Source organism: Hyperoodon ampullatus (assembly GCF_949752795.1).
Source record: "Hyperoodon ampullatus genome assembly, chromosome: 1".
Taxonomy (NCBI): domain Eukaryota; kingdom Metazoa; phylum Chordata; class Mammalia; order Artiodactyla; family Ziphiidae; genus Hyperoodon; species Hyperoodon ampullatus.
Window position 1 is genome coordinate 5314670 of NC_136914.1, and position 27507 is coordinate 5342176.

General features: G+C 38.3%; 1 protein-coding gene across 1 annotated transcript in view; it reads left to right on the forward strand.

The window, feature by feature from the left end:
- IQCM (IQ motif containing M) overlaps positions 1–27507 on the forward strand; it is a gene marked incomplete at both ends in the record, with an annotated part of 432498 nt that overhangs the window by 49100 nt on the left and 355891 nt on the right. Inside the window, 2 exons of the mRNA XM_079697111.1 lie at positions 11842–11924; positions 14089–14356. Coding sequence (XP_079553237.1) covers positions 11842–11924; positions 14089–14356 — 351 coding nt within the window. The remainder of the gene's footprint in view (positions 1–11841; positions 11925–14088; positions 14357–27507) is intronic.

The following is a 27507-nucleotide window of genomic DNA, read 5'->3' on the forward strand; positions in this document are numbered from 1 at the left end:
AAGTTGCATCTTCTGAAGGAGAAGTGGTGAAAGGACTTTTTCACAAATATGCTCAAGGAGACATGGGAAGGTGGGGCATCCCTGTCTAGCATGTTGTTGCCATAGTTACTCATTTCACAAATATTTATTTATTTATTTACCAGGTTTATTGAGAAATAATTGACATGCATCACTCTATATGTTTAAGGCATATAACATAATGGTTTGGTTTGCGTACACTGTGAAATGATTACCACAATAGGTTCTGCTGACATCCTTCTTCTTGTATAGATACAATAAAAAGAGAAGAAAGAAAAAAAGAAAAAAAGGAAAAAAATTCTTTTGTGATGAGAACTTTCAGGGTTTACTCTCATAACAACTTTCCTATACATCATACAGCAGTGTTAGCTGTAGTTGTCATATTGTGCATGAAATCCCTAGTACTTATTTATTTATAATTGGAAGTTTGTACCTTTTGACCACCTTCATCAAATCCCCCTGTCCCACTCCTCCCACCACCCCCAGCACCTAGTAACTACAAGTCTGATCTATTTTTCTGCGAGTTTTTTGTTTGTTTTAAATTTCATTTATAAATGAGATCATACAGTATTTCTCTTTCTGTGTCTGACTTGTTTTACTTAGCATAATGCCTTTAGTGTCCATCCATGCCACAAATGGTTTCTTACTTTTTTTATTTTTGGTTTCTTAGTTTTTTATGGCTCAATAAAATTTCTTTGTGTATATATATATATATTTATATATATATATATGCTAAAACTTCTTTATCCATTCATTCATTGATGGACACTTAGGTTGCTTCCATGTGTAGGCTATTGTAAATAATGCTGCTGTCAACATGGGGGTGCAGATACCTTTTTTGTTCTCCAAACTATTTTTCCATAGTGGCTGTACCAATTTACAATCCCACCAACCGTGTACAGAGGTCCCCTCTTCTCCACATCCATACCAGTATTTGATAGATCTTATATTTATGAAGATGGCCATTCTAACAAGTGTGAGGTGATATTTCATTGTGGTTTTAGTTTGCATTTCCCTAATGACTAGTGATGTTGCACATCTTTTTATGTATTTGTTGGCCTTTTGTATATCTTCTTTGGGGAAATGTCTGTTTAGGCCCTTTGCCCATTTTTAAATAGAGTTATTTGTTTTTTTGCTGCTGAGTTGTATGAATTCTTTGTATATTTTGGATATTAACCTCTTATCAGATATATGGTTTGCAAATATTTTTTCCCATTCTGTAAGTAAGGGACGTTTCAAATATTTTTTGAAATCCTTCTACATGCCAGGTCCTGTTCAAGGCCCTGGGAATACAGCAGGGAAAAAAAAACAAAGTCCTTGCCTTTATGGAAGTTAAATTCCAGAACGCTAATTATGTCAGTACGCTGTTCAAAAACTTTGTTGCCCATTTCAGCAGCATAAGATTTAGCCCTTTGCTTAAATCAAACAGACTCACTACTTGCTGTCCCCCAAACCACACATGTTCTCACTTCCTTGTGTTTGTGCTCATTCTCTCACCTGCCTGCTTCTCTGTTCCTCTAAGTGGGCCAACCTGACCCACTCAGGACTGGTATTCAGTACCACAGGGGTGTGCTGGTCAGTATCCAGTTCTAACTGGTTGATGCTTGTGCTGAACCAGTTACTCAACATTTCACTGTTACCCCTGCACCCACCCTTCCAGGTGTAGCTCAGTCTCTTGAGAGCCTTTCCTAGGTCCTTCCTCAGTCTTCAGTGACCTCATCTTCATTTGAATTCATGGTACCCATGGGTTTATACCACTTATTTCACAAAGCTTACAGAGTTTCTTAGGACATCTGACGTACAGTTGTTTGCATTTTATTTAAAAATTTGACTTAGGCTTTTGTCTTTTCTTCCAAAACAGATGGCATGCTCCTTGCACAACTGAGACATTAAATATGTACTTCTTAATTGATCAGTGCATCAGGAGGCACTCAGCATCCTGTAACTGTCTGCTGGGGACCTAAAGTGGAGAGGGACCCTATCTGCTGATATTCTGTGTCACTGTGCTTATCTTTAAGCAATTCCATCCTCCGGGGCTTTCTTCCACCCCCAGCTCCTATCTCAGAGTCGTCCCCCATCACTTCGGGTTTGCAGGGGCATTACCATGCCAGCACCCCTTAGGATGCTTGGCTAGTTTTCTGCATTAAAAGGACAGTGGGATATCTTGCTTGTCAACCAATTTAATGCAGACTGACACTCCTGGCACGCTGAATTAAGGTGGAGGAGCCAACTGCCTCAGAGAAGAGTCCATTTCTATGGAGATTAAAACAAGAAAATGACAGAGCACAGATACCTTTGTTTTCTTTTTATATTTAAAAGGAAAGAAGACAGTAGTTAAGCCAGAGCAGAAGATGAGTTTTGATTGTTAATTGCTAAGGGAAGTTCAGTATTTTAATTTATCCCAGTCATTTGTAGAACTAGGCAGGTTAGGTACATATTCTGTGTTCTTTCCCATGATATAAGGCTGACAATGTGAGAATTAATCCTTTTTGGATGTTCCAGATTTGTTATTTTAAAACTATAACTGCGGTAGTCTTTCCCCTCTGGGTAGGAGCTGAGGAAAAGTGTTGTCGCCTTTTATCTAAGAGCATGTGATTACAGAGTCGTGACTTCCATAGGGCAAAGATGGTTTACAGATTTACTCAAATAATCCCTAAATTATTTAACAGGTCTCAAATACTTCACCACACTTTGATGGTCTAGTCAGCTAACTGAACAATTATACTTAAAGTTTTAAAACAAGAGTCTCCATAAAGCATTTAATATTCCTATTTCTAATTATAAAGCCACGTGAGCACAAACTAGTACGTGTTGGTGTAACTGACTTTCTGGCTGTAGGGACAGCATTTGATACATCTTGGATAATCCTTTGGAAGTAAATGATAATTTCAAATGTAGGAAGGATGGCTTAGCTCAATCAACCCATTCATCAGCCCTTTATTGAGCATCCAGAATGTGATGCACTGAGCTGGGAACCATGAAGTTCAAAGAACAAGGCAACTCCAACTGAACATTTAAATCTTTTGGGAAGTGTCAAGAATTGTAGATGTCTAGGCCCCACTCTAGACTTGGTGTATTTTTAGCATTCCCCACCCTCTCTCCAGGCATTTGTCATCCTGGGTTGGGTACCTCTGGTATAAAGTATAGTTTGGTACAAGGCAGTAGGAGTCTAATTGGGAATATTGAACTTCTATTTACATCCATCACTCTGCCTTTTTAGTTCCTTACACAGAAGCATATGATACATTTCAAGTGAGAGGCATGGACAACATAACTACTGAGTTTAAGGGAGGAACAGATCTTGGAGGCTGGAGATAGGATTTGAATCTATGCTTTAAGGATGGGTAGGATATAAATAAACATAGATGTGAGAACAGGACATTCTGAGTGGAAGACTGGCATAAACCTGAGCTCAAGTGTGTAAGCTTAAGGTGAGAATGTGTAAGGTATATGCCAAGTATTAATTGGATATTGGAAAATTGTGAGAAATCAGATGGACCTTCACAGGGACTTGGCCCCAAAGATCTGGCTTTGAGTTCTGTACCTGCCACTGAGTTACTGCTTACACTGACAAGGTATTTCACTTCTCTGAGCTCCAGTTGCCACATCTGCTGAAAGTGGGACAAGAGTTCTTATGGGATTGTTTAGAACCAGTAAGGTAATATGTATACAAGGGCTTGATAAACCCAATGCTAGCTGTTGTTATTATTGTCTTTTGGAGGGGAAGGCATTGAAGGTATTAGAGCAGAGTAGTGATGTATTAAAATTTTTAATCATGAATAAGTAAAAGAAATAGCTAAAAATAAGTATTCATTATCACTGAGTTACTTTATGTCATTGTGTTTAGGGACTTGGAACCCTGCCTTCAAAAGAGAAGGTTCCCCTAACTGCCCACCATGGCTGCGGAGGCTGGGCCGGACCAAGCAGAAAGTGAGTATCAGTGCTTACCTAACAGCTCAGCACACAGTGCCTGATGCTCCAGTGGCTTTGAGGAAACTCTCCTGTTAGTTACTAACTCTCAAGAGTGCTAACTCTATTGGCAAACCTGCCACCTGATTCCCTTTATTTAAGTATAACCAACTTTTGAGAGATATAGAGCAACTTTTGACTTAATGTGCTGTCCGATACGGTATGCAGTAGTCACATATGGCTATTTAGGGCTTGAAATGTGGCTAGTGAAACTAAGGAACTGAGTATTTAATTTTAATTCATTTTACTTTCAATATGAAACCTGATAATTCAGTTATTGGAAAACTTTTAAGCATACTTGGAGCAACTTGGGCATGTGAATCTATTTTTTCCAGTGGACATTTTATAAATACAGCTAAAGTATTTCTGATAAAAATTTGGCATCTGAATTGAGATGTATGTAAGTGCAAAATACGTACAGGATTTTGAAGATAGAACGAAAAAAGGAATGTAAAATATCTTGTTAATTTCTAATATTGTTTAATATTGAAATGATAATGTTTGGATATATTTTGTTTAAATAAAACATTCTATAATTATTATATGTTATTAAAATTAATTTCACCTCTTTTCACTTTTAAAAATGTAACTACTAGAAAATTTAAAATTACAAATGGGGCACACAGTATACTTCGTTTAGAGCTGCTCTAGACTTGGCAACACTTCAAGTAATCTTGAATTTAGGCTTAGGTAGCATGATTGAGAAACATTTAGTACTGTATGTAGAGCTGGAATCATTAAGATTTTCTGTCCTGCTACCTCCCCTTGGCTCTTGTGACCCCAGGCAGTATATGATGCATTCCAGCTGACTTCTGTCCAGGGCTACAAATAGAGTGCACTGTGGATTACATTAACTCTCTTCCTATTTGGATAGTACAGCACATTTTTCAAGATGGAAAGGGCAGAAAGGGAGGAAGATCCAGGAAGTGGAGGAGGAATGCTCTCTAGCTTCATTTTGCCTTTGGGTCATGCCCATAATTACTTAAATTATACTTGAAGTCTTGCATCTATGAGCTTGGAATTCCCCTACATCTTCTTAGCAACCTACCACCAGTCTGAGAAATATTACCATAGAGATTTTGGGGGGCGGGTACATTGTAAAATCTCCCTGAGGTACTTAGGTAACGTATTAATCATATATTGTTGCAAAGAGAATACGACATTTTGCTTAAGAAGAATAAAATTGGGGAAGTGAGGAAAATTGTATCTGTAAGAGACAACAGAATGCCTTTAAGTTGGAACTGAGAAGTTGGGTCCTAATGCAGTGTGTGTTGTGAAAAAAATTGTTGAATGTAGATTTTAGGAGATGATAGCCATATGCCACTTGAAATTTGGGTTTTGCTTGGTTTTAAAATTCTTTCTGAAAAGAAATTAGAAATACATTTTTTTTCTTCACTTGTAAGTAATGGAATTGCATATAAACTATTTTATTTGAGGTCTTTCTCAAAGAGCATCTATTCACTTTCTAGCTTCTACAACTGTTTGCATGAGAATAAATTAAAGGCTCTTAGTTCTAGCTTCCCTCTCCTGCTTCTCCTCTCTAAGTTTCTCTGGTCCCCTAACCCTTCATTTGTTTTTTAGTGGTTTGGTGTGTGTTTGTTATTTTTAGCTAAGGAATTTTTTTCCTACAAAATAAAACTTAGGAAGAGTTCAAATATGTAAAACAGATAAGGTCTAAGCTGCTCTCATTGAAGAAAAGCCTCCAAGGCAGTGAAATTGATGAGACAGTTTTAAAACCACTGCCTGAATCTGGATTTGATTCACTGTGTTATTTCTCTTGGGATATTTTCTGTTTTAAATCTTATCTCTAATAATATAGTGGAAAGCCTTATATCTTTAAAGGGAAATTCATACATTAGTGAGCTGGCAGTAGGGGGTGTTGGTGATTTATTTTGGCCTGTGTCACAGTATTTTACTGAATGTCATGGCATTTATTTACAATTTTATTTTCTGACGTTAGGCTCTAAGCACATGCAAGGCTGGGGTACAAAGTTGTCTTATTTATTTCAGCACATTTAACACCAAAACAGCATCTAGCACTAGTAGGTGCTTAACAAATGTATGCTGAACTGAGTCTCATTGAACGTGAAGTAGTGCTTTTTTAACACCTGTGAAATTAGGCATTTAGGCACTAAGTCTGACTGTATAAGCAAGGGAGGCCTTAGCTACATGGCCATACATATTTGTTCAGGATATCTTCTTAGTACGTTGTTGCAAAGTCTCTGAAGAATGCAGCCCGTTTGTAGGAAGAATGGGAGCCCTGTGATTAAGGGCAGTTATTTTTGTTATAGTTGTAAAAAACAGGTTTGTTAGTCCCCAGGTCTTTTTGGATGCAGAAAAGACTTGTTTAATGATTACAATCAAGAGATGGCCAGTGGCTCATTTGCTGTCATAGTTTCCATAATTAGATCTTCTTCTGGTGTCTTCACTTCAGAGATTTACTAGAGCAATTATATAGAATCTATAAGGCATTGAGAGAAATCTGAAGTTTTATGAACTGTTAATCATAATAGCATTAAACTGATGATACATGAAGAGTGAGTTTTAAAAAAATATATAAAATAAATGTAAGAAAATCTTTTAGGCTAGTGAAATCACTTGGTATTAGAGATTCATTTTTTCCCCCATGGGAATGTTAATATTTGTACTCATGTTTTAGATAAGTTTAATATGACTATTTCAACCTCCTCATGAACTTTATCATAAAATATTTGTTATTGCTTATAATGATTTTTTATTGCATTTTGGGGATTTAGCAACTTGAAGAATCCAAAATATGAAGAGATTTTATTATTTGCAAACCTATTAATTAATTAGTCTTGAGTATAAAGAACTATAATAAGACCAGATTCTTTCAAACTAATTTAGAAAGTTGAAATTTATCTTTGTGCTATTGAAGAAATGAGGATTGATTAATGAAATTAATTATATAAACCCTGTTGGGTAGATGTTTAGCCCAATGATAGTAATACAGCTGTAACTACAGTAATAATAATTGCTCACATTTATTGAAAGCTTATTATGTGCCAGGCTCTGTGCTAAGTGCTTTGTAACCAAGTCCAATGTAACCCTCAAGACAGTTCTGTGCAAGATATATTATTATTATCATCTTCATTTTACAAATGAGAAAATGAAGGCTTAAGGACAATAAAATATGGTTCATGAACAAATTGGAATTCAGAGCTAAACAGTATGACTCAGGAATGAGAGCTGTTAAAAATCATTTTATATGCTGTGGATATGTATTTGCAAATAAACAAAACCTTAATTATAGATTTTTTAACAGAGAAGGAGGAGACCTTGACGACTTCTTAATAACTGAAGTTATAATGTGCACTTGAACATATAAAAGCTGCATGCTTACATACTTACCCTGTTGTGAACAAAGAAACAGAAGCCTCAAACATTATTAGCTGGATGAATTTTTAACATCAAAGTTGTTTAATTTCTTGTAATTTTAGAGTTCATTTGTTGAATATATACATATCCTTGGATATTATAAAAATAAAGAACACACTCTGTCTTTGCCTTTTCTAAGGCATTGAGATATGAGTTATCTGTGATACCTTGAAAATTTAACTCTTTGGTTCCAAGGCTAATTTTTAGTTACGAGAGAAAATCAGAACAGCTGCCTCAGTATCTTGAATGACAGTGAGGGCTCAGGACTGCTGACTTGGTGTCTATGCGTCCATGTCTTCAGTGGAACCATTTCTAGGTCTGTGTGAAATCATTCTCTTCTGGTGCTGGCTGCCTTTCTCTGCCCTTTTAAGAAAATTTCAGGCCTTGTTCTTGAGGATGGTGAATATCAGGCACACTGGTCAACGAAGAGCCCAGCTAGAAAGAAGATGTTACCTTGGGAATTTAAACTCCTCTGTCAAAGGCTAATTTTTTGGTTAGGAAGGGGAAAATCAGAACGGCTCCATCAACACATTACATTATAATGGGGCAAAGGATTGCTGGCTTGAAATGAAGGTGTCTTAGTCCATTCAGGATGCCATAACAAAATGTCATAATGTGGGTGGCTTATAAACAACAGAAATTTATTTCTCATAGTTCTGGAGGCTGGGAAGTCCAAGATCATGGCATCAGCAGATTTATTGACTGGTGAAGGCCTGCCTCCTCACTAATAGGCTCACATGGTAGAAGGGACTATCTAGCTCTCTGGGGTCTCTTTTATAAGGGCACTAATCTCAATCATGAGGCTCCACCCTCATGGCCTAATCACGTACCAAAGGCCCCACCTCTTAATACCATCACATTGGGCATTAGGTTTCAACATATGAATTTTGGGCAGACACATATATTCAGTCCACAGTAGAAAATGTCAGTGAAATAGGAGTACTCCACTAGGGTGACCAGCCAAACCTCAAAGGAGCCTCCAGAACTCACAAGGAGTACATGACATTAGGAAAAGCAGCAGATGTGTTAAAAACAAAAAACAAAAAACAGCAAGCAACTCAGAAGACCAGCACCTTGTGGGTTCCCAGCCCGGCTGACTTTAGAAGGCACTTGGGCTCCCTGTGTCTCAGAGCTTTCCCTGCAAATGAAGACTAGATTATCTCTAAGGTCTTGCTTGGAATGAAGATGCAATGGCTTTTGTGAAGGTACATTTTCACCAAAACCTAATGACTTAATCATTTCATATATTAATAAATGATATTGTTTGTCATGTGTATGACACATGGCAATATTGTAATTATAAGTAATTGTAAGGGAGGTTTGATTAGTCAGAAGAAGAGAAATAAAGGAGGAAAGATTGTCATGAGAGGAGAAAAAAAGAGGACAGTGTGTGGAGCCACACCTTGGAATACCTCACTGCCTTTCCTCTGGGAACTAAGTGGTCTGGTTAGAAGCCCCCTCGAAGTAGATGTAGATTTTAGTTGAAACTTGGTGAAAGAGACAGTTTAAATCCCTGAACTCCTGTCTCTTCCATGTGAGGACAGTGCATCTTATGGCTTTGAATGGTAAACTTTGTATGAACCATTTTATGACTCACATGTGGTTTTGTGCTCTGATGTATTCAAAGAATATGTACACTTTTTCAGAAGCGTGTGTGTGAAGTCTTGACAACTACTTTTGGAAATAAGAAAAAAAAATCCATCAATCATTGTCCTTAGAAGTACGTAGACAGCCCTGAATGTGGGCAGATACAGTGGCAAATGTGGGAGAACAGGGAGATTCGATTTTGGTAATGACTTTACATCACTGTCCATAGGTACAAGTGGAAGGAAGGGAGAAGAAAGAGAGCAAGAGGAGATGCTCTTTCTAGAATAACTGCAGAGTGACAATCTCATCCCAATGATGAGACAGCTTAGTAGCTGCTTGCTCTCCTAACCCAGCACTTTTAAGATGGGTTAGAGCCCAGTTGTTCCATTCATTGCTAGGGTCTCCCCCAGGTTCAGTCCTCAGGATGTCATTGCCCCAAAGTAACAGTGGCCTGTTGCCCACTAGTCTACATGGTGAAAAACAAGGGGGAATTTTGTGAAGGAATGAAGAGTTTGCCTCAATGTTTCATTATGAATTTTCAAACATATAGCAAGCTTGAAAGAATTTTGAATCAACACCCAAATATCTACAACCCGGTGCTCACCATTAATATTTTACTGAATTTGATTTATCACATATTCATCCATCAATCAACATACATATCATTAGTCAGAATTCAGTATTTGTTTATAGTTTTTCTTTTTTGATGTACAGTGTACTACAATGAAATCTTAGGTGTATATTCATTGAGTTATGATAATATACCTGTGTAATCTACTGTGTATCAAGACATAGAACATTGTCATCTCCCCCAGAAATTTCCTTCATGTCCCTTCTCAGTCAGTCCATGAAGATCACTGTTCTGGCTTTTTTTCTTCTATATATTAGCTTTATTTACACTAGAACATAAGTGGAACCATTGCTTTTTTGTGTAAGGATGCTTACTTGACATAATGTTTTTGAGATTCATTCATGTTGTTGTGTATGTCAGTAGTTTGATTCTTTTTTTTGCGGTACGCGGGCCTCTCACTGTTGTGGCCTCTCCCGTTGTGGAGCACAGGCTCCAGGCACGCAGGCTCAGTGGCCATGGCTCACGGGCCTAGCCGCTCCGCAGCATGTGGGATCTTCCCGGACCGGGGCACGAACCCATGTCCCCTGCATCGGCAGGCGGACTCTCAACCACTGCGCCACCAGGGAAGCCCCTGATTCTTTTTTGTTGCTGAGTAGTACTTCATTGTATGAGGATATCACAGTTTGTTTACTGTTCTCTTGTTGATACCCATCTGAGCTCTTTCCAGTTTGGAGTTATTATGAATATACCTGCTGTGAGCATTCTTATACAAGTCTTTTGTAAGTATAATGTTTCATTCTCTTTGGTAAAAACCTAGGAGTGGGATTGCTCAGTCACAGAGAAGGTATATATTAGGTTTTATAAGAAATTGCCATAGCTTTTCCAAACTGGTTATCCTATTTTGTATTTCCACCAATGACACATGCGGGATCCAGTAGCTCCACTGTCTCACCAACATTGGCTGTTTTCAGTCTTTTTAATTTTAGCCATTCTGGTGGGCATATGGTGGTATCTGCTGTAGTCTGAATGTTTGTGTCCCCCTAAAATTCATATATTGAAATCCTAATGCCCAATGTGATGATGGTATTAGGGGTTGAGGCCTTTGGAAGGTGATCAGGTCATGAGGGTGGAACCCTCACAAATGGGATTAGTGCTGGTGTAAAAGAGGCCCCACAGACCTTCCTACTCCCCTCCACTATGTGAGGATACAACTAGACATCTACGACCAGGAAGAGGGCCCTCACCCGACCATGCTGACACCTTGATATTGGACTTCCAGCCTCCAGAACTGAGATAAATAAATTTTTTGTTGTTTATAACCTACCCAGTCTGTGGTATTTTGTTATACCAACCCAAACAGACTAAGATAGTATCTTATTGTAGTTTTGATTTGCATGAAGATGGAGTTTTTAATGACTTAAAATTTGAGTAAGTGAAAAGAAGAGAGAGAAAATCTTGATCCCAAGGGTACTAAAGGAGGTGTAATTATAGAAATGGGGAGCATACAGGCCAGACTGAAAAGCTAATTTGATAAGTAATATATTTAAATTTTACTGAGTCCAGGTTAGGAAGAGAAAGCCAAGAAACTTAAAAACGTCAGAATCAGCTAATAATAAAGGAAATATATAAGTAGGAAATCTTAGACGAGACTAAATGAAGATGATGTATTCTATGTACACGCTATAGAATTCTATACATAGATCTGGGTAAAATGAATAAGAATCTTAGGAAAATACAGATGAGAGACGAGTTATCATTATAGTGTTACCCACTTGTAGGTACGTATATTTTTATTTCAATGCTATTCCTACTTAATAAACCTTTTGAATTTTATTATGCAGTTATAATTTTATCAAGTTGTAACGTAAATATTCTTGAAGAAATGTACAGCCATGTTAATTAGTCATCAGGTATAGAAAACACGGATAGACTTACGAATAATTTTTGTGTCCAAATCATGGTGTGTCTTCTGTATTTAAAGAACTTTCAGAACTAAAGGAGATATCAATTTTGTGTGTTTTCTTTGGTCTCCCTGGACTTTAATAATTTAGGATAATCTACTTAACACTCTGACCATTGTAAGCTAATTTTTTTTAAAGTAAAATATTACATTAAAGGAACGTTACATTAACTTCCTTTGCATTCACTTAAAACATCCACTTATAAAATTTTCTTTTTATAACATCCTGCAAATTCATAACTCTCCAAATTTCAATTTCATAGTTTTGCCATTTTTGGTTAAGAAAGTACATTAACTACATTTAAAAAAATAAACTATTTCTCTGTTTCTATTTTAGGTCCTATATTAGAGATCCCCAAGCAAGATTTTTTTCAAGAAGCAAAAAGTCTCATTGCCCAGCACTATAAGAAAATAAATGAGGTTAGTGCTTTGCATTTATCTAACACTGTATTTTTCAGGAAACTAATAGCAATTTTTATATATTACAATAATTGATCCAAATGATTGCATGAACCCTAATAGATTTTGAATAGAAGAGAAAATGAAATCCTTACTAGCTATAAAAATTGGTTTCAGATTACATTTAAAATTTAAAAATTTTTACATTTAAAAATTTAAAAAGATTTTTCAGCTCTACAGCTTATTTAATTACATATATTTTAAGTTTGCACATTCAATTTAATTTTTAATGTTTCCTGTTGATGAATTATAACAAGTTTTTGGATTAAATATCTCAAGTAAATATCCCTCTCTAAACACTGTTAGGCAAAGCTAAACTAGAAAATATACTGTGAGATGCGTCTCTCTTCTGCCACCTGCATGACATGCTTACCTGTATCTTCTCCCACATCATTTTGTATTAGGACTGTTTACTAGTCTAATAGCTCCTTGAGGGCAGTAACTGTCTTTTTTTGAATGTTGCGTCTCTAGCAGTAAGCCTTGTGTCTGGCTCAATAAATAATTGCTTAATGGCATGGATTTGGAAGGTGAGAAGGAATGAAAGGGAAAGGGGTGGCAAAGAGGCAGGAGGGTGGGTACAGGGTGAAATTTTGGAGTAGAGTGTCTACAGAGGAGATGGGTAATTTGGGGAGCAGCTGCCGTTGTGACAATGGGCCTTTGGGGAGACAGGTGAGGGCAGGGGACTTAGGATGGTTTACTGTGTGCCACACTATTCTTCTCTATTTTGAATACTTTAAAAAAAACCCAGACTTTTAAATAAAGATTTTAAGTATTTTTCCATGCTTACTGTGAGGGGGAAGAGGATTATAATTTTTACATGTGTTTCTTTTGAATGATCCTCTAGGCTGAGACTGACCATAGGTGGTTTTAATCTTGTAATCAACATTGTTAACTTTGCTTAACTAACTTTTGCCTCTAATCAATTAAAAGTATTTGATTTCACTAGTAGGCATGTGAGATGAAAAGTTCACTGTCTTCACAGTTAGATAGCTGTGCCTTAGAACCTTGACCTACTTTTAGAATTTTATCTAATAATAACAGCATAATATTCTACCTTTGGTTGCTTGGTAAAATGTAATAGTAGTGTACTAAAACCTCCTTATTGGCATCTTCTATTATATTTTTGGCTGTGTCAGGTCTTAGTTGTGGCATGGGGGATCTTTCCTTGTAGCGCGCGGGCTTCTCTCTTGCTGTGGCACGTGGGTTTTCTCTTCTCTAGTTGTGGTGTGCAGGCTCCAGGGCGCATGGGCTCTGTAGTTTGTGGCCCGCAGGCTCTCTAGTTGAGGCGCGGGTTCAGTAGTTGTGGGGCATGGGCTTAGTTGCCCCGCGGCATGTGGGATCTTAGTTCCCCAGCCAGGGATTGAACCCGTGTCCTCTGCACTGGAAGGCGAATTCTTTACCACTGGACCACCAGGGAAGTCCCCTTATTGTCCTCTTGAGTTGGCAACAGCTTGAATCTGTCTAAATGTTTTCTTGTGGGGAGGAGGAGAGCTGTAGCTCTATCTGTGGGCCAGAGAATTACTAGACTAAAACAATTATAATTGTTTGGATAATTGCCTGTCAGAGACCCGGGACTGTATTATTTTTCTGTTGCTCAAAGTCAAAATTAATAAGCAATTAAGTGATTGAAAGGATCTAAAATACATATCCAATTAGTAATATGCTTTTTTTGAGAATCTACCTCCATGTATGAGCAGTTATTTCTGGTTCAACAGGGAGTTTTGGGGATGTTAGCATTTTTTAGACATTTGAAGATTCTCCAAAGATGGTTGAAAATAAATTCTTATATGTCTATTTGAAAACTTCTATTTTAAAATGGACTTTAAAGCTGTATTAGAAAATATCACATTTGAGGAAAAAATTATTATTTTAAAATTCATATATTTTTTAAGTTGAATGTAACCCTCATGCTTGTTAAGGGCTTTTGGAGAACTATAAAGGATAACATCTACTTTATCTGATTATTGTCATGTGCTTTAAGTAAATCTTATACAGTAAGGTACTTTGTAAAATATATTTAGTGGATATAATTTTATTAATTTATTAACAAAATTTATTACATAATTTTTTATACAGTTAATATTAAAATTAAATTTTATTAAATTTATTTTTGTTTTGTTCCTAGAATAAAGTTCCAGGTACTTCTATAAATGTCTTTAGAAATAAACATCAGAAACCGAAATCTAGCAAATTCATACCTTTGGAGATCAAAAAAAAGGAAACACTCGATACAGTCCAAGAACTTCAGGCAGCATACAAAATGATTTGTTTTCCCAAAGACTGTTCCAAAAGTGGACATTCTGAGGAGGCTCCATCACGAACTTCTTTCAAGGAGCCACACATTTTCAATGTAAAAAATAAATACAAGGGGTCTATAGATCTAATTGTGAAAGGTAAGTTTTTGGTGGAGCAAAGACATTTAGCAAGCCAGCAGGCAAAACTGTTTGCTTATGGTGTGCTTGTAATGGAATTTCCTTGTTCAAACAAAATCCTACACTTTAAACGTTAGCAGTGAAAGGTAGGGAGCCATGATTAAAAGGGCTGCTAACCTCTGGGAGCCACCAGAAATTGAGAAGAGGGCATCCTAATGGGAGAGAGGAATGCAGGGGAACAAAACGGGTTAGCCACTTCATCCAACAGACACTGTTCCTAGAGCATGCAAAAGCTCATGGCTCTGGATTCTGTTGTTGAGCAGGGTAGGTAGGGTAGGCAAGCTATTTGTGAGTGTGTCCCCCCAGAACCCTAAGGGGATTTTTGGGAGATACAGAGTTTCCTTTAAGACCAATTGTGATAAAGGTTTATTCTCTTTCAGGAACTTGGTAAGGTGGAACCTGGAGGTCTGTTTAAGCAAAGTTATATTGTTTTCTGAGACTAACTGGTTTTCCTGGCTGGAATGACCTCTTAAAGTACATTTCTAGTTATAAGCTTTCATAACTTCATCTGCATTTTCCCTTTTTTGTTATTGCTTATTATGTTATTCATTCATTTGAATTTTTTCATTCAATGAGTGCCTGCTCTGTGCCAGGCAGTATGTTAGGAGTTGGAGAAACAAAGCTTAAAAGGCTCAGAGTAATGGTGGGGATAAATACTTGGGTAATTTCTTATCATATAGTGTGACAACTGCTGTACTAGAGTCAGTACAAAGCATTATGGAAACACTGAGGAGTAACCAACCAGATGCCAGAATGAAACTTTCTCAGATGAGATCTCATTAGAAATGGGTTTTAAGGAGAAGTTTGTTAAAGGTAGGTGGTAACAGGAAAGGCCATTTTGAACAGTGGGAGAAAAATATTATAGCTCTGAAGGACAAAAGAAAGTGATATGTTTTGGGAAAGGAGAGATACGGTAAGAAATGAAATTGGGGAGGGGGTGAGGCTAGGTTTTGATGTGAATATAATAGCAGACCTAGGAGTTGACCCTATGTGTAATGGAGAGCCAGTGATGACGGGGGTGAGGTATGACCAATTCTTTCTGCTTAGAAAAATAAAACTGGTGGTAGAGGCTGTGGAGAGAATGGTGGCAGAGAGGTAAGAAAGGAAGCTGCCCAGGAAAGAGATGGTCCATGTAAGGGATGGCAGGGGCCTAAAGCAGGGCAGTAGTGAAGCACGAAGTATGGAGGAGGGATGTTCTAGCAGCATTTCTCAAAGTGTAGTTTTCAGAACACTAGTCCTGAGTGATTCACCTTGACATAAGTGTTCTTGGTAAGGTGAGTTTGAAAAAATGCATTTACTTCTTGGAGATTCATATTGAGCATTAATATATTGAAAACTCTAAGAAATACTACAGAAAAGAAATCTGTTTAATGTTTTTTAACCTGGCTATCACCAATTTGTTTGACCAAAGAATTCCTACAGAAATATATTCAGGTTTCTAGACTGGGAAGCTCAACAGACATCATTAAGCTGAGTTAGGAATTCAGAGGGAGAAGCAGATTTAGGGCAGGTGAAGAAAGGGGTGTAAAAGATAACAAATTCAGTTTTAGAACTATTAAGTAGACACGCCTATGGAGATAACCATTAGGAAGTTGGAAATGGAGGTCTGACACCTAAGAGAGAGATAGGTGAAGATTCAAGATTGATGTTGTGGGTCGCTGCTGTACTGAAACTGTGGGGTTCATGCATTTGTTCAACCAACATTTATTTACTAAGTGAGATATATAGAGATAAAAGATATGCTCCTTGCCCTCAAGAAGTTGAAATTTGCTATATATAATTTGTGTGTGGTTGGATGAAGGAGGATAAATAGGTGATTATAGTACAGTGTGACCGACTATAATAAAAACAAGCTCTACTGCTTTGAAATCAATTGGAAAGATACCTGATTCAGATTTAGGAATAGGGATGGATTCCCAGGAGATTTCAAGTCTGGTAAAGTTTGAAGGATGAATAAGTGTTAACTCAAGAAGGAAGAAAAGTCCTATCTAGTCAGAGCGTCTAGTGTCTATATGACAATGAATATCTGAGAAAGTAATTATAGTATACTTGAGGGAACTGAAATAATTTTACATAACTGACATTAGGATTGGGGAGTAATTAGAGATGAGACTAGAAGAACATTGAATTTTAACCTAAAAGTAATCCAGGTGTTTTAAAGAAAAGTTGCAGTGGTCACGTTTGCATTTTAGAACATATACTGGCAGCAGAGATGAGGTATGATGAATTTTGGAGGCACAGAGACCAATGAGGAGACAGTAACTCCCACGAGAAAGGATGACTTGAATTAAGGCAGTGGCACTGGGGATAGAACTGAGGGGAGAGGTTTTAGAGATACTTGAGAAGTAGAGTTATCTAGATTAGGTCAACAATAAGGTGGAACATAACAGAGAAGGGCTGTGGGATTCATTGGCTTAGTGGTACTGAGTGGCAGCATGGAAACAGATATAGCAAATTAAAGGGTTGGAGATGCTTCTTATGTATGCAGTCAACTGGAATCTAAACCATGTATCTACTGAGCTTTGTAGCTCTAGGTGAAGAAGTTGGGAAACAGCATTATTAAAATATGTTGGTGGTTTGGGCTGCCTTTGGGAAGTTTTTATAAAAAAAAGAGATGAAGTAAGAAAAGTATTGGCTGGTTTGCAATCAGAAATGAAAGAGCATAGAGAGGTACCAAGTATTTGGGTCCTTGGTTTTGAGCAAATATCTACTAAGACTTATCATTGTAGCAAAAATCAGATTAAGGGTGTGTTTTTCCCAACCCAGCTCATTGTTTCAGATGACCTAAAGGCACTTACTGTTGAGAGACTAAGGGAGGGGGTAAAGAAGTGAGGATACAAAGGATATTTTAAAGCTATGTATAAAAAAGGAACTTTGAATGTGGTTATTGGCATGTAGAATTGGAAGAAAATAGATTAAAACGTCTACCAAATATTTTAGAGAATTTCGTTGCCAAAGAAACCATGAACCTTGATTTAATTGAATGTTCAAAAGTAAAATAACCTGGCTTTGTCTGGAAGTGGATCACAAAGGCTATACAGTCTCCAAGTAGGATAATAACAAGATGTAGCCAAGTGCAAGGAAAAATCTTCCCAGAGTTGACCCGGGGCCAATAAAAAAGTGAACAAGGGAGTGCCGCTCAGAACAGAATCCTTGTCTACTCAGAGAATTTCCCCACCTACAGCGTAGGGGACTTCTCAGTGCCTCCCCAGCAGGATTCCATAACTTCTTTGGCCTAGTGATTGCTATGCATCTTCTCATTTTCCCTTTCACTAGTGGCGTTTTTACTGAGGTTATCCTATACCTGCTCCACTACTGGCTGTTGTGTGCTTTTGGAGAAAGGTGGAAATAACTTATGAATTTGGTGCACATTTTTATTAGACCAGAAGGAGCCACATCTGGGCCTGATGGAAAAGACTACAAACAGCCAGAGATCCTGGGCTCTGAGCTGGATGTAGTGCCTTGGTGGAACTTTGGGTTGTCTCCTTTGTGTCGTGTCAGAGTATAAGAATGGATATTTGATGTCCAAAAGGGCAGACTGTGGCAGAGACTGGCTATATGCTCATCAAACTTATTATATCCTTTTCTTCCTGGGTACTTGGCTAAAATACATTTCTCATGTCCCTTGTAGTTAGGAGGAGCTATATGACTGAGATTTGGCTCAGTGGATTATAGCTGGAAGTGATGCATATCCATAAAAATGTCTTGTGATCTCAACATGGCTCCCCACATTTTCAAGTATAAAGACTCTTTTTCAACACTGTTAAAACAATTGCAATTTCACTCATGGGAGAGTGGTAAAAGTACTTTTAATATCTGTTTATTGAAAAACTTTTGTTCGGACATTGCGTAAATATACAAAACTTGGTGAGTGAGAAAAAATGGTCATGACTTGATCCCTCATGGAACTTGTAGTCTAACTGAAGAAATAGATATTAATTAAATCATCACTTATATACAGATTGAGAGTATAGGACATATGAATTGGACCTGGTCTGGGGGTCAGCAAAAGCTTCCTAGAGGAAGTGTCATTTGAGCTAAGATGTGAGAAATGAGAAAGAATTTCTTAGACGAGGAGTAATTCCTGCTTGGAGGTCTAGGCCGTGGGAAAACTATTTGCAATGGCCCAAGTGAGGGAAGCACAGATGTGCTTTCAAAGAAGAGCAAAAAGAACAGATGTGCCTGCAGTCCTGAGAAGGAGCTGGAGAGGGGTCAGCTGCAGCTGTCTGAAAGGCAGAACCTTGTTGTCAGTGATGCTCTAGGACATGTTCAACAACTGGCTGTGGTGGGAGGAGGGAGCAAGCCTGATCTGCAGTTTTTGCCGATTTCCATAGTGTAAATACTCTCATGTAACCAATTTCAAGCTACCGAAATGACATCACTGATCACTGGAGTTGGGAAGAGATGCTCACAGTCTGCTCTCTGGAGCATTTTGGCCAACACCGTCCATACAGCTTGAGATCCTCTCGGCTCACTTTGTATTCCTGCCCCTGCTGTGGTGAGGTTCCTTCCAGGCTTCCCCAGCTCCTTCCTGGCTTGGGACACCCACAGGCATGGGCTCAGCTCTGACACATGAGCAGCCCAGTAAGGGAGGGTGAGGGCTGATGGATAAATGTTTCCTCCTTTCTTCCCCTGGGCGGAAGGGTCTCAGTTACATTCTATAAAGCTTCTCAGAAGGTCCCAAATAGTTCAGCAACAGTTTCTTGTGGTGGTGGTCAACTCAAAAAGGATTCTTACATTATTTCTCACTTCTTTCTTGTTTTATTTTTTTCCCTCATTGTTCATTCCTGTTCCCTAAGCTCAAGTCCTTAAAATACTCCCTTAAAAATATTTTGGTGCCAAGTTGTCAGTACTTGCTGAAAGATTGGGGGTGGAGTGTGAGGGAAAGGAAGATCAAGGAAGGGTGATTCTTAGGCTTTAGGCCTGATGAACTGGAAGATATGAATTGCCATTTCCTGAGATTGAGGAGAGAGAGAGAGATAGAGAGATGCAGTTTTGGAATAGGCAGAAACCCAGAGTTCAGATTTAGACACATTATGTTGAGGTTCTTTTTATCAATACATACATACATAAATGAAAATGTCTAATAGGTAGTCTGTTATGTAAGTGTGGGCATATAGAAAAGGTTGGAGTCATTAATGTAGAGATTAATGTCCAATAGAAATATGTTCAATAGAAATGAGAGCTACAAAAGTTGTAACTGAAAATTTCCTAGTGGCCACATAAAAAAGTTAAAAAAAAAGGCAGGTAAAATTAATTTTAATAATAGATTTATTTAACCTAATATATCTAAAATATTATTTTAATAATTAGTATAAAAATTATTAAGGGGAAATTTTACATTATTTTCATCTTAAGTCTCCAAAATCCAGTGTATATTGTAGAAATTGGACTAGCCACATTTCAGATGCTCAATCGCTACAGTTGATGAGTGGCTACTCTATTGGACAGCAGAGGTATAGATTTTATTTACAATCACAGACTTAGATTAGATCATCTAAGAAGTAAATGTAGGTAGAGAAAAAAATCCATGGACTAAGTCCTTGGGGGTTTCTAATATTTAGGGAGCAAGAAGAGGAATACCCAGCAAAGGAAGTGGGAAAGAGCAGCTAGGAGGGAAATCAGGAAAGTGTGAAGCATGTTACTCATGTTTCAGTCAAGGAGGAGGAAGGCCTTAGGAGGAGCAAAGAAAGCTCATCCATTGTCAGAGGAAGGCAGGGTCATGGGCACAGACACAGGCCTTTTGGTAGATTAGGCGGTGCGGTTGCTTCTATTTTTCAGTGAATTTAGAAGTGAGGTCTTCACTTGAGGATGGGATGGGAAGTATTGGAGTTCTGAGGAGTGAGGAGAAGGGTGAGATAAACAAAATCTGGGAAAGAGTGAAAGTTAATGGACTATGAAAAGATAGTTTGCTGTGAAAAATAAAATCCACTCCCCCCGCTTTTTTAAGGGAAAAGAGAAATGATTGGGGGGTGTCAGTAAACATCAAGGAAGAAGTTGACTTTATCCTTGGAGTGTGGAAAGGGTGTAACCCCTTGAGAGCTGCTGAAGAAGCTATGCCCTTAGGAAAATAAGAACCAGAAGATGGGGGAACATATAGAGACATAGCTAGAGTGTCAATTTAGCTGATGAAAGACCTGATGTTTCTTAGGGCACAGTGGAGGGTTTTGGGGGTGATTCAAGGAAGGAGGAAATATTGAGGGTCTGTGGAGATTAAGGTAAACAGCAAAGAGAGTGAGAAGACTAGTTCTCAGGGTCTCTTAGAAAAGGTGAGTAATCCCATCTTAATGATGGTCTGTCTCCGGGACCAAATCCCAGCACCATCTCCCCTAAGAAGCTTGGGGGCCCCCGCCCGGCCCCTGCCCGCGCACAGCATCCTCAGTGGCCTTTCGTTGTAGCGTCCCTGCCTGACTGGACCACACTGGCTCTGGGCACCTCTGGGTGTCTGGGGCGCTCTCGGAGAGGGGGTCGCCGCCCGACACCAACACCCAACAAGTGCAATCAACGCGACCTGGGCCTCGGTCCTTCCAGAAGTTGCCGGGGTTCCGCTCCTGGAGTCCTGGAAAGACTGCAGGAAACTGTCTGGTCGCATGTAGCCCCTCTTAAGTGTAGAACAACGACCAAACGCCATAACCACTGTGCTGCCTAGGTCACTAGCCAGGCCGGACAGGTGGCAGGGCTTTTCTTTTGGGGGGTTGTTCTCTTTAGTAGTTTGTAATCACGAGGCCAAGGTTTTGGGGGGTGGGGCGTGGGAGAAAGGAGCTCAAGGAGGACAGTGGTCCTCCTGACAATCCTATTATAGGCTCTGCTGAAGTCAGAGACATTTTACCAGGAAAGTTTGCATGTGTGCCACCAGACAGCTGTGAAGGGCTGATCTCAGAGTTTATATTTAAATTAAAATTGCAATTCATTTCTCCAGGTTCTTATCTCAAAAAGTGTATATTAAGTCTGTAACTTGGATCTATTTTTTAAACATATTTCCAATATTCACTTCAGTATGAATGGATGCATGATCTAAGATATCAGTCACATTAATTCCAGAACTTGATTAAAGTTTGTGAGATTAGAAAGAAAAGTGAGTCCTGTGTGTGGGGTATATGTGCCTTTTGCTCATGCTGCATTGACAAATTTGGTTGTGTTACCTTCGATAAGCTGAACATCTTATGTGAGGACAGGCCAAACATTCCTTGAATTTAATCCAAGGATATCAACTTTAAAAATACAATGTAACAATTATAATATCAAATATCTTTAGTAAATATGTACCCTGTGCTTGCATGTAATACATGCCCATATTTTTCTTAATAGAGCAAAATAAAAAAATATGAAATGATTTCCTTTCTGAGTATATAGCTATTCTACAGTGCTGCTTAACCAGTTTCTATTTTCATGCTGCCAGAAACTTATGGGTCTTGATAATTAGAAATCACATGTAAAACTCAATTTTTTTTAATGTACATTAAATATTAGTTTATAGTTACCATATGTTATATAGTATTCATCTACGTATGCATTCCCTTGGGAACAAAAAAAATACTTAGGTCTAATTTGAGTCGTTTAAATTTGAAAACAGATTTTAGTTAATCTCAATAAGATGTCATGATATTCAGGTCAAGCAAATATATTTAGGGGATATTGGATTGTTCCTTAGCCAATTTGGAAAGGAGTATGTGTGTGTGTTCCAAATCACAAATCTATTCCTTTAAATATAAAATGAAGGCATAATGAATTTTAACAGTGCTTTAAGATAAAGAATGTTTTCATGCTTTAAGATTAACAATGTTTATAAAGTCTTTTATTTTATATTTTGATGACTTTAAGTATACTAGGATATTAACAAATATATTAATACTATTTTTTTACTCATTCTCAAAAAATTATTTGGAGGAACTTAAGACCAGCTTCCTTAACAATTTATAAGAAATGTGGAAGCTAGAGATTTTTTTTTAATGAAGTGGAAAAGAAAATTGAATTAGGTATTACAAAATAATTTGATTTTTGAAGCTTTGAAACATATTTATCTTCCTCCATGTATGAAAACAGACTCTAATTGAGGGATTTCTAAATGAGGGAATAAATTTGGGATAACGTCTTTAGAGATCATCACACAGAATTTTGCAAGTGCTTCTCTGCTTCTCTTATTTAGTTTCTTTCTGCTTTAGATATCTATGTTTCTTCCCATTTCTTGTCAGGAATTTTCTTTCGCTTGTCTATAGTATTGAAGAAAGAACCTCAACAGAATTCTTAAAATTAGCAACTGAAAAGAATTATGTATCTGAGCAGCCAGTGTCTTGAACATAGTCTGTTCTAATTTATGCTTTTTCTCTTTTTGTACTGACCTTGTGAGCTCTGAAATAGAAATATTCAGGATGGAGACTCAGAGTAAGACAGGAGACTCCGTGCCTCTGTAGTAACATGGTTTACCACACTGAAGTAGCCACAAAGTTCATAACTTTTAATAAATTAATAGCATCTTAAATATGAAAATTATTAAAACATTATAAAGGATTTAGAGACAATAGAAAGGCATTCTTTTTACCATCTACCTTCTACTGATTCTCTTACTAGCCCCGAGGACAACTTACAGAGAACAGAAATCTTAGACTAGATTAGTGACTTGCAGAGATTTTCTGATTAAGTACATTTGTTCCATGCTTTGCATTTGACAAGGAACACAGGCAGAGAAGAGTTAGGAGGCTAGTGACACACTTTCCAGTGGGCAAGGGTCCTTCCTAGGTCATTTGTGCATAAGCTTATGTACAAGTAAGTAATACCAACTTCTCTGAGGAGGTAACATGAGAGCAAGTTGCTTCCTAGAAATGGTTTCCTATTTGTAGTGAAAACCTTCTTCAGTGGACATTTGTTATGTTTGGTCAGCCTCTCGGTGTCCTTTAACCTGACCTCTGGTAGCAGCACTCTGATTTGGCTTTGGAGAAATGCCCTCCCACTATGAGTTTGTGCAGTTTGAGCAGGGCTGTCACACCACCCCCTAGCTCCAGGCTTGGCATGTGATTCAGGCACAGTCAGTGAGAAGAGTTCATTCTCCTGGCCACAGCGATGGGTGGAGTGATTGGGTTTAAACCAGCAAGGATGTTGTGAGCTCAGAGGTACCAGAGAACACAACAGGGAATTCTAGTCTAAAATCAGCACGGGAGAGTGAGCTGAATGATGCAGAGAAATCAAGTGCTGATGACATTGTTGGAGCCTCTAGCCCAAGCTTTGCTGAAGACAAATGTTACCTGGATTTTTCAGTTTGTATGAATTTGTGAATTTTCCCCTTTTGAGGAAGCAGCAAGGTTTAGTGGCTCCCTGGAATGTAGAAGTTCAATGCCCTAGATTCAAATCCCAGCTTTCTCACTCATTTGTTTCTTCTATTTCTTTAACCTAACTTGGTTTTCTGGTGTTTTTCAGTGGTTGTCTGATGGAAGCACCTTCCTCATCTAGTCATTGTTGAAAAAATTACACTTAAAGTGTGTGTAGTAGGCTGAATCATGACCACCCAAAGATATCAGATCCTAATTCCTAAAACCAGTAACTGTTACCTTGTTTGGGAAAAGTGTCTTTGCAGATATGATTAGGTTAAAGATCTTGAGTTAAAGAGATTAGCTAGATTATTTTAGTGGGCCCTAAATGCCATCACAAGTATCTTTATAAGAGAAAGCCAGATGGAGATTACAGACACACAGAAGAGGAGATACAGTGTAACCATGAAGGCAGGGTTGGAATGATATGTCCACAAGCCAAGGATTGTGCGCAGCCACCAGAAGCTGTAAAAGGCAGGAACAGATTTGTCTATAGAGCCTCTGAAGGTGTACAGCCCTGCTGGCACCTTGATTTTGGACTACTGGTCTCCAAAACTGAGAGAGAATAAACTTCTGTCATTTTAAGCCACCCAGTTTTGGCTAATTTGTTACAATGGGCATAGAAAACTAATATAGTGTACTTCCAAAACTAGGTTTCAATTCTAGACGTCACTTAATTTTTTTTTTCCTTGTTATAATGAGTACTGAAGTGTGATCAATGGGCTAATTGTTTCAACTTGCATTTCCTCATTCATGTATTTATTCAGCAGCTCTGTTAAGCTCCTACTTGAGCCAGGTGCTGTGTACCATGGGTCCTACTCTCATGGAACTTTCAGTTTAGCAGCAGTGAATTACCCTTTCTCTCTTTTAAAAAATATAAATATTGTAGGTTTTTTTTTTTGTTTTGTTTTGTTGTTGTCTTGTTTTTTCTGGTGATGGGAGTGGATAACCAGGGTTATAATAAGGAACACTGCCCTTTCCCTTCTGAGTTTGGAGCCAACTGAATTGAGGAATAAGACCCAAGAATTGGGCAGATGGAGATTGAAACATTCATTTTGTTACAGACCACCCAAAGATATCACATCCTATTTCTGATGAGAGATCCTAAAGCTGATGAGAGAATTTGGCTCTGGATAAGTAGCCCGGTAGCTTGTTAATGCTCTCCTAGAAAGAAACTCACCTTCCCAGTCGTAGGCAGTATTTGCCAGCATCAACCTCCCACTCCTGCCCTCTGCACAAAGCAGCACCTGTCCTTTAACTCAGCCTTGCAGTGCAGAGGAGAGTTTACTTGCTGGCTCCATGCTGGCAGGCTGCAGAAACGCCAAAGGGACTACTCAGAGTGAGGAAGCGGGCTGGTGAGTCAGGCCTTCTACTCACCAACCAAAGCCTTGAACTATTCTTTCTAGCGGTACCCTCATGTCTCTTGTATAACTGAGCTAAGAGAAAGAATAAATGTATCTGTGCTCCTCAACGAAACAAATTCCTAGCATCAGAGGCCACTATGTTACCAACTACTTGTGGGATTTGCCTAGAGTCTGAGGTTTACATACCTTTTGGAGGGTTTGGAAAAGGAACGGCCAAGAAGTGGGTTTTAAGGTAATGAAATCTTTTACTGAGTGGCATGTAATTTCCTCCTAGCAGTGCTAGGCACTTTGGGACATTAAAAAAAGTGTAAGCCATGGAACATTTCCTTCCTCTCAATGTATTATACGTTGTAGCCAAGGGACCCACAATTATTTCTGTCCTACTTTGTGGAAGTGGGTCAAACCCAATCCCTAACATTTGTATTACTTTAACATTTTTCAGGCACATATCTGATCATCACATCCTAATTGGTAAATCAAGTAAAGTTAACTTTAAACATTGAGGCTGAATTTCTTATTAAAATCTTAGTTGTCTTTCTGAGATCATACCTTTCTGAGATGGATATATGTTTATATAAAAGAAATCAGCAGAGGCTAACTTAAATGACTTCCCTTTTTACTAATTTTGAAATGGAGTTATTTTTCTTTGCTCTCCACATAAGCTAAAGAATCTTGTTAAGACTATAATCACATTTCCAGTAAGAAGAAAACTCTTTTGTCATTTTGAGCCTACATTATTATTAATGTGTTCCCCTAACTTGTCCCCCTGCCTCTGATCTAAACATGACTTAATCTTTAAACAGAGTTATGCCAGAGTGATATTTTTTGTGTGTGTAAAATAAAAATCCTACACTCTTTTTTTCTAAAATCCCTCAATGCTTCCCCGGAGCCTAGAGGATAGAGGAAGTGAAGTTATGTATTTTATGCATCCCAGCTATGAATATTTTTAAAAACTTGATCAACCATGATAGAAGAAAGAGTGAATTATCTTTCTATTCTTTGTGTGGAAAATATGAAATTTTTGTTGCATGAAGAAGTAACCAAACACTATATAGCCAAAAAAGTAGGAAAAAGAGTATCATAGAGGTATATCTGGTAGTTAGTTAACAAAGATATTGTTATTTTTCTGGATTTTGAAATGCTGTGATTATTTGTTAGTCTTTTAGAATTTGTCATGTGTGTTGATAACCACAAAAACCCCACTTCTTTAATTCTAGTATTCACATTCACACCTCGTTTTGTATTTCTGCTTTGACAGACACTTCCTTTTGTTAGGTCCCACAGTTTTATGTTTCAGTCCCCAAAATATCTGACTTCACCGCTGATGGAGAGGCAAAGTTAGAAGCAGAACAACTGGAGGCTGTGGCTGTAAAACAGAAGCAGTGAGATGGTGACTTGGATTAGGGTGATGGTAAGTAGGGTTTGGGTTTGTTTTGAAGGTAGAACCTTCAGCAGGATTTGTTGGTGAGTTGGTTATTGCATGTTATTGGAGAGACAGAGAAGAATCAAAGATGAGCAATTCGGGGCTTCCCTGGTGGCGCAGTGGTTGAGAGTCTGCCTGCCGATGCAGGGGACAGGGGTTTGTGCCCCGGTCCGGGAGGATCCCGCATGCCGCGGAGCGGGTAGGCCTGTGAGCCATGGCTGCTGAGCCTGCACATCCGGAGCCTGTGTTCCTCAATGGGAGAGGCCACAACAGTGAGGGACCCATGTGCCACAAAAAAAAAAAAAAAAAAAAAGATGAGCAATTCATCAGCAAATCCTATTGAAGTTTCTACCTTCAAATCAAATCCCCAGAATGCTTTTGCTCCAAGTTACTGAGGATGGAGATGTCATTTACCAAGATGGAGGAGTCTATGGGAGGAACAGATTTGATTCTTCTGAGAGTTTCAGTCCTATACTGTCTGAGATGTCTGTTAAATATCTAGGTGGAGATATTGAATAGAAAGTTGGTGTCTGGGTTTGGAGTTCCTGGCAGAGGACTAGACTCAGATGTCATTTTGTGATGCCTCAGCTTACAGTTAGTGTTTAATGCCCAGAGGCTCTAAGATATGCCATGGGAGTGAGTTAGAGGAGTCCAAGGACTAAGCTGTGGAGTATTTAGAGGTCACGGAAATGAGGAGAAACTAGCAGTGATGCCTAGGGAAGGAGCATTAAGTGAGGAGCAAAAAAGAAAAACCCAAAACAGGACAGAGATGTGCTGGAAACTGGGTGAAAAGGGTGTTTCTAGGAGGAGGGAGTGTTTGATCAACTGTGTTGAATTATGTCTATAGGTGAAATAAGGTGAGGACTGAAAATTGACATGGAACTTAGCAATGACCTCAGCATCTGCTGTTTTAACAAAGAGGTCAGTTACAAAGAATGGGTAAGAGAAATTAGACAACAAGTAGAAGAACAGCTTCAAGGAGTTGTAGAGGAGAACACAGAAATTGGGTGCCTGCTGTGGGGA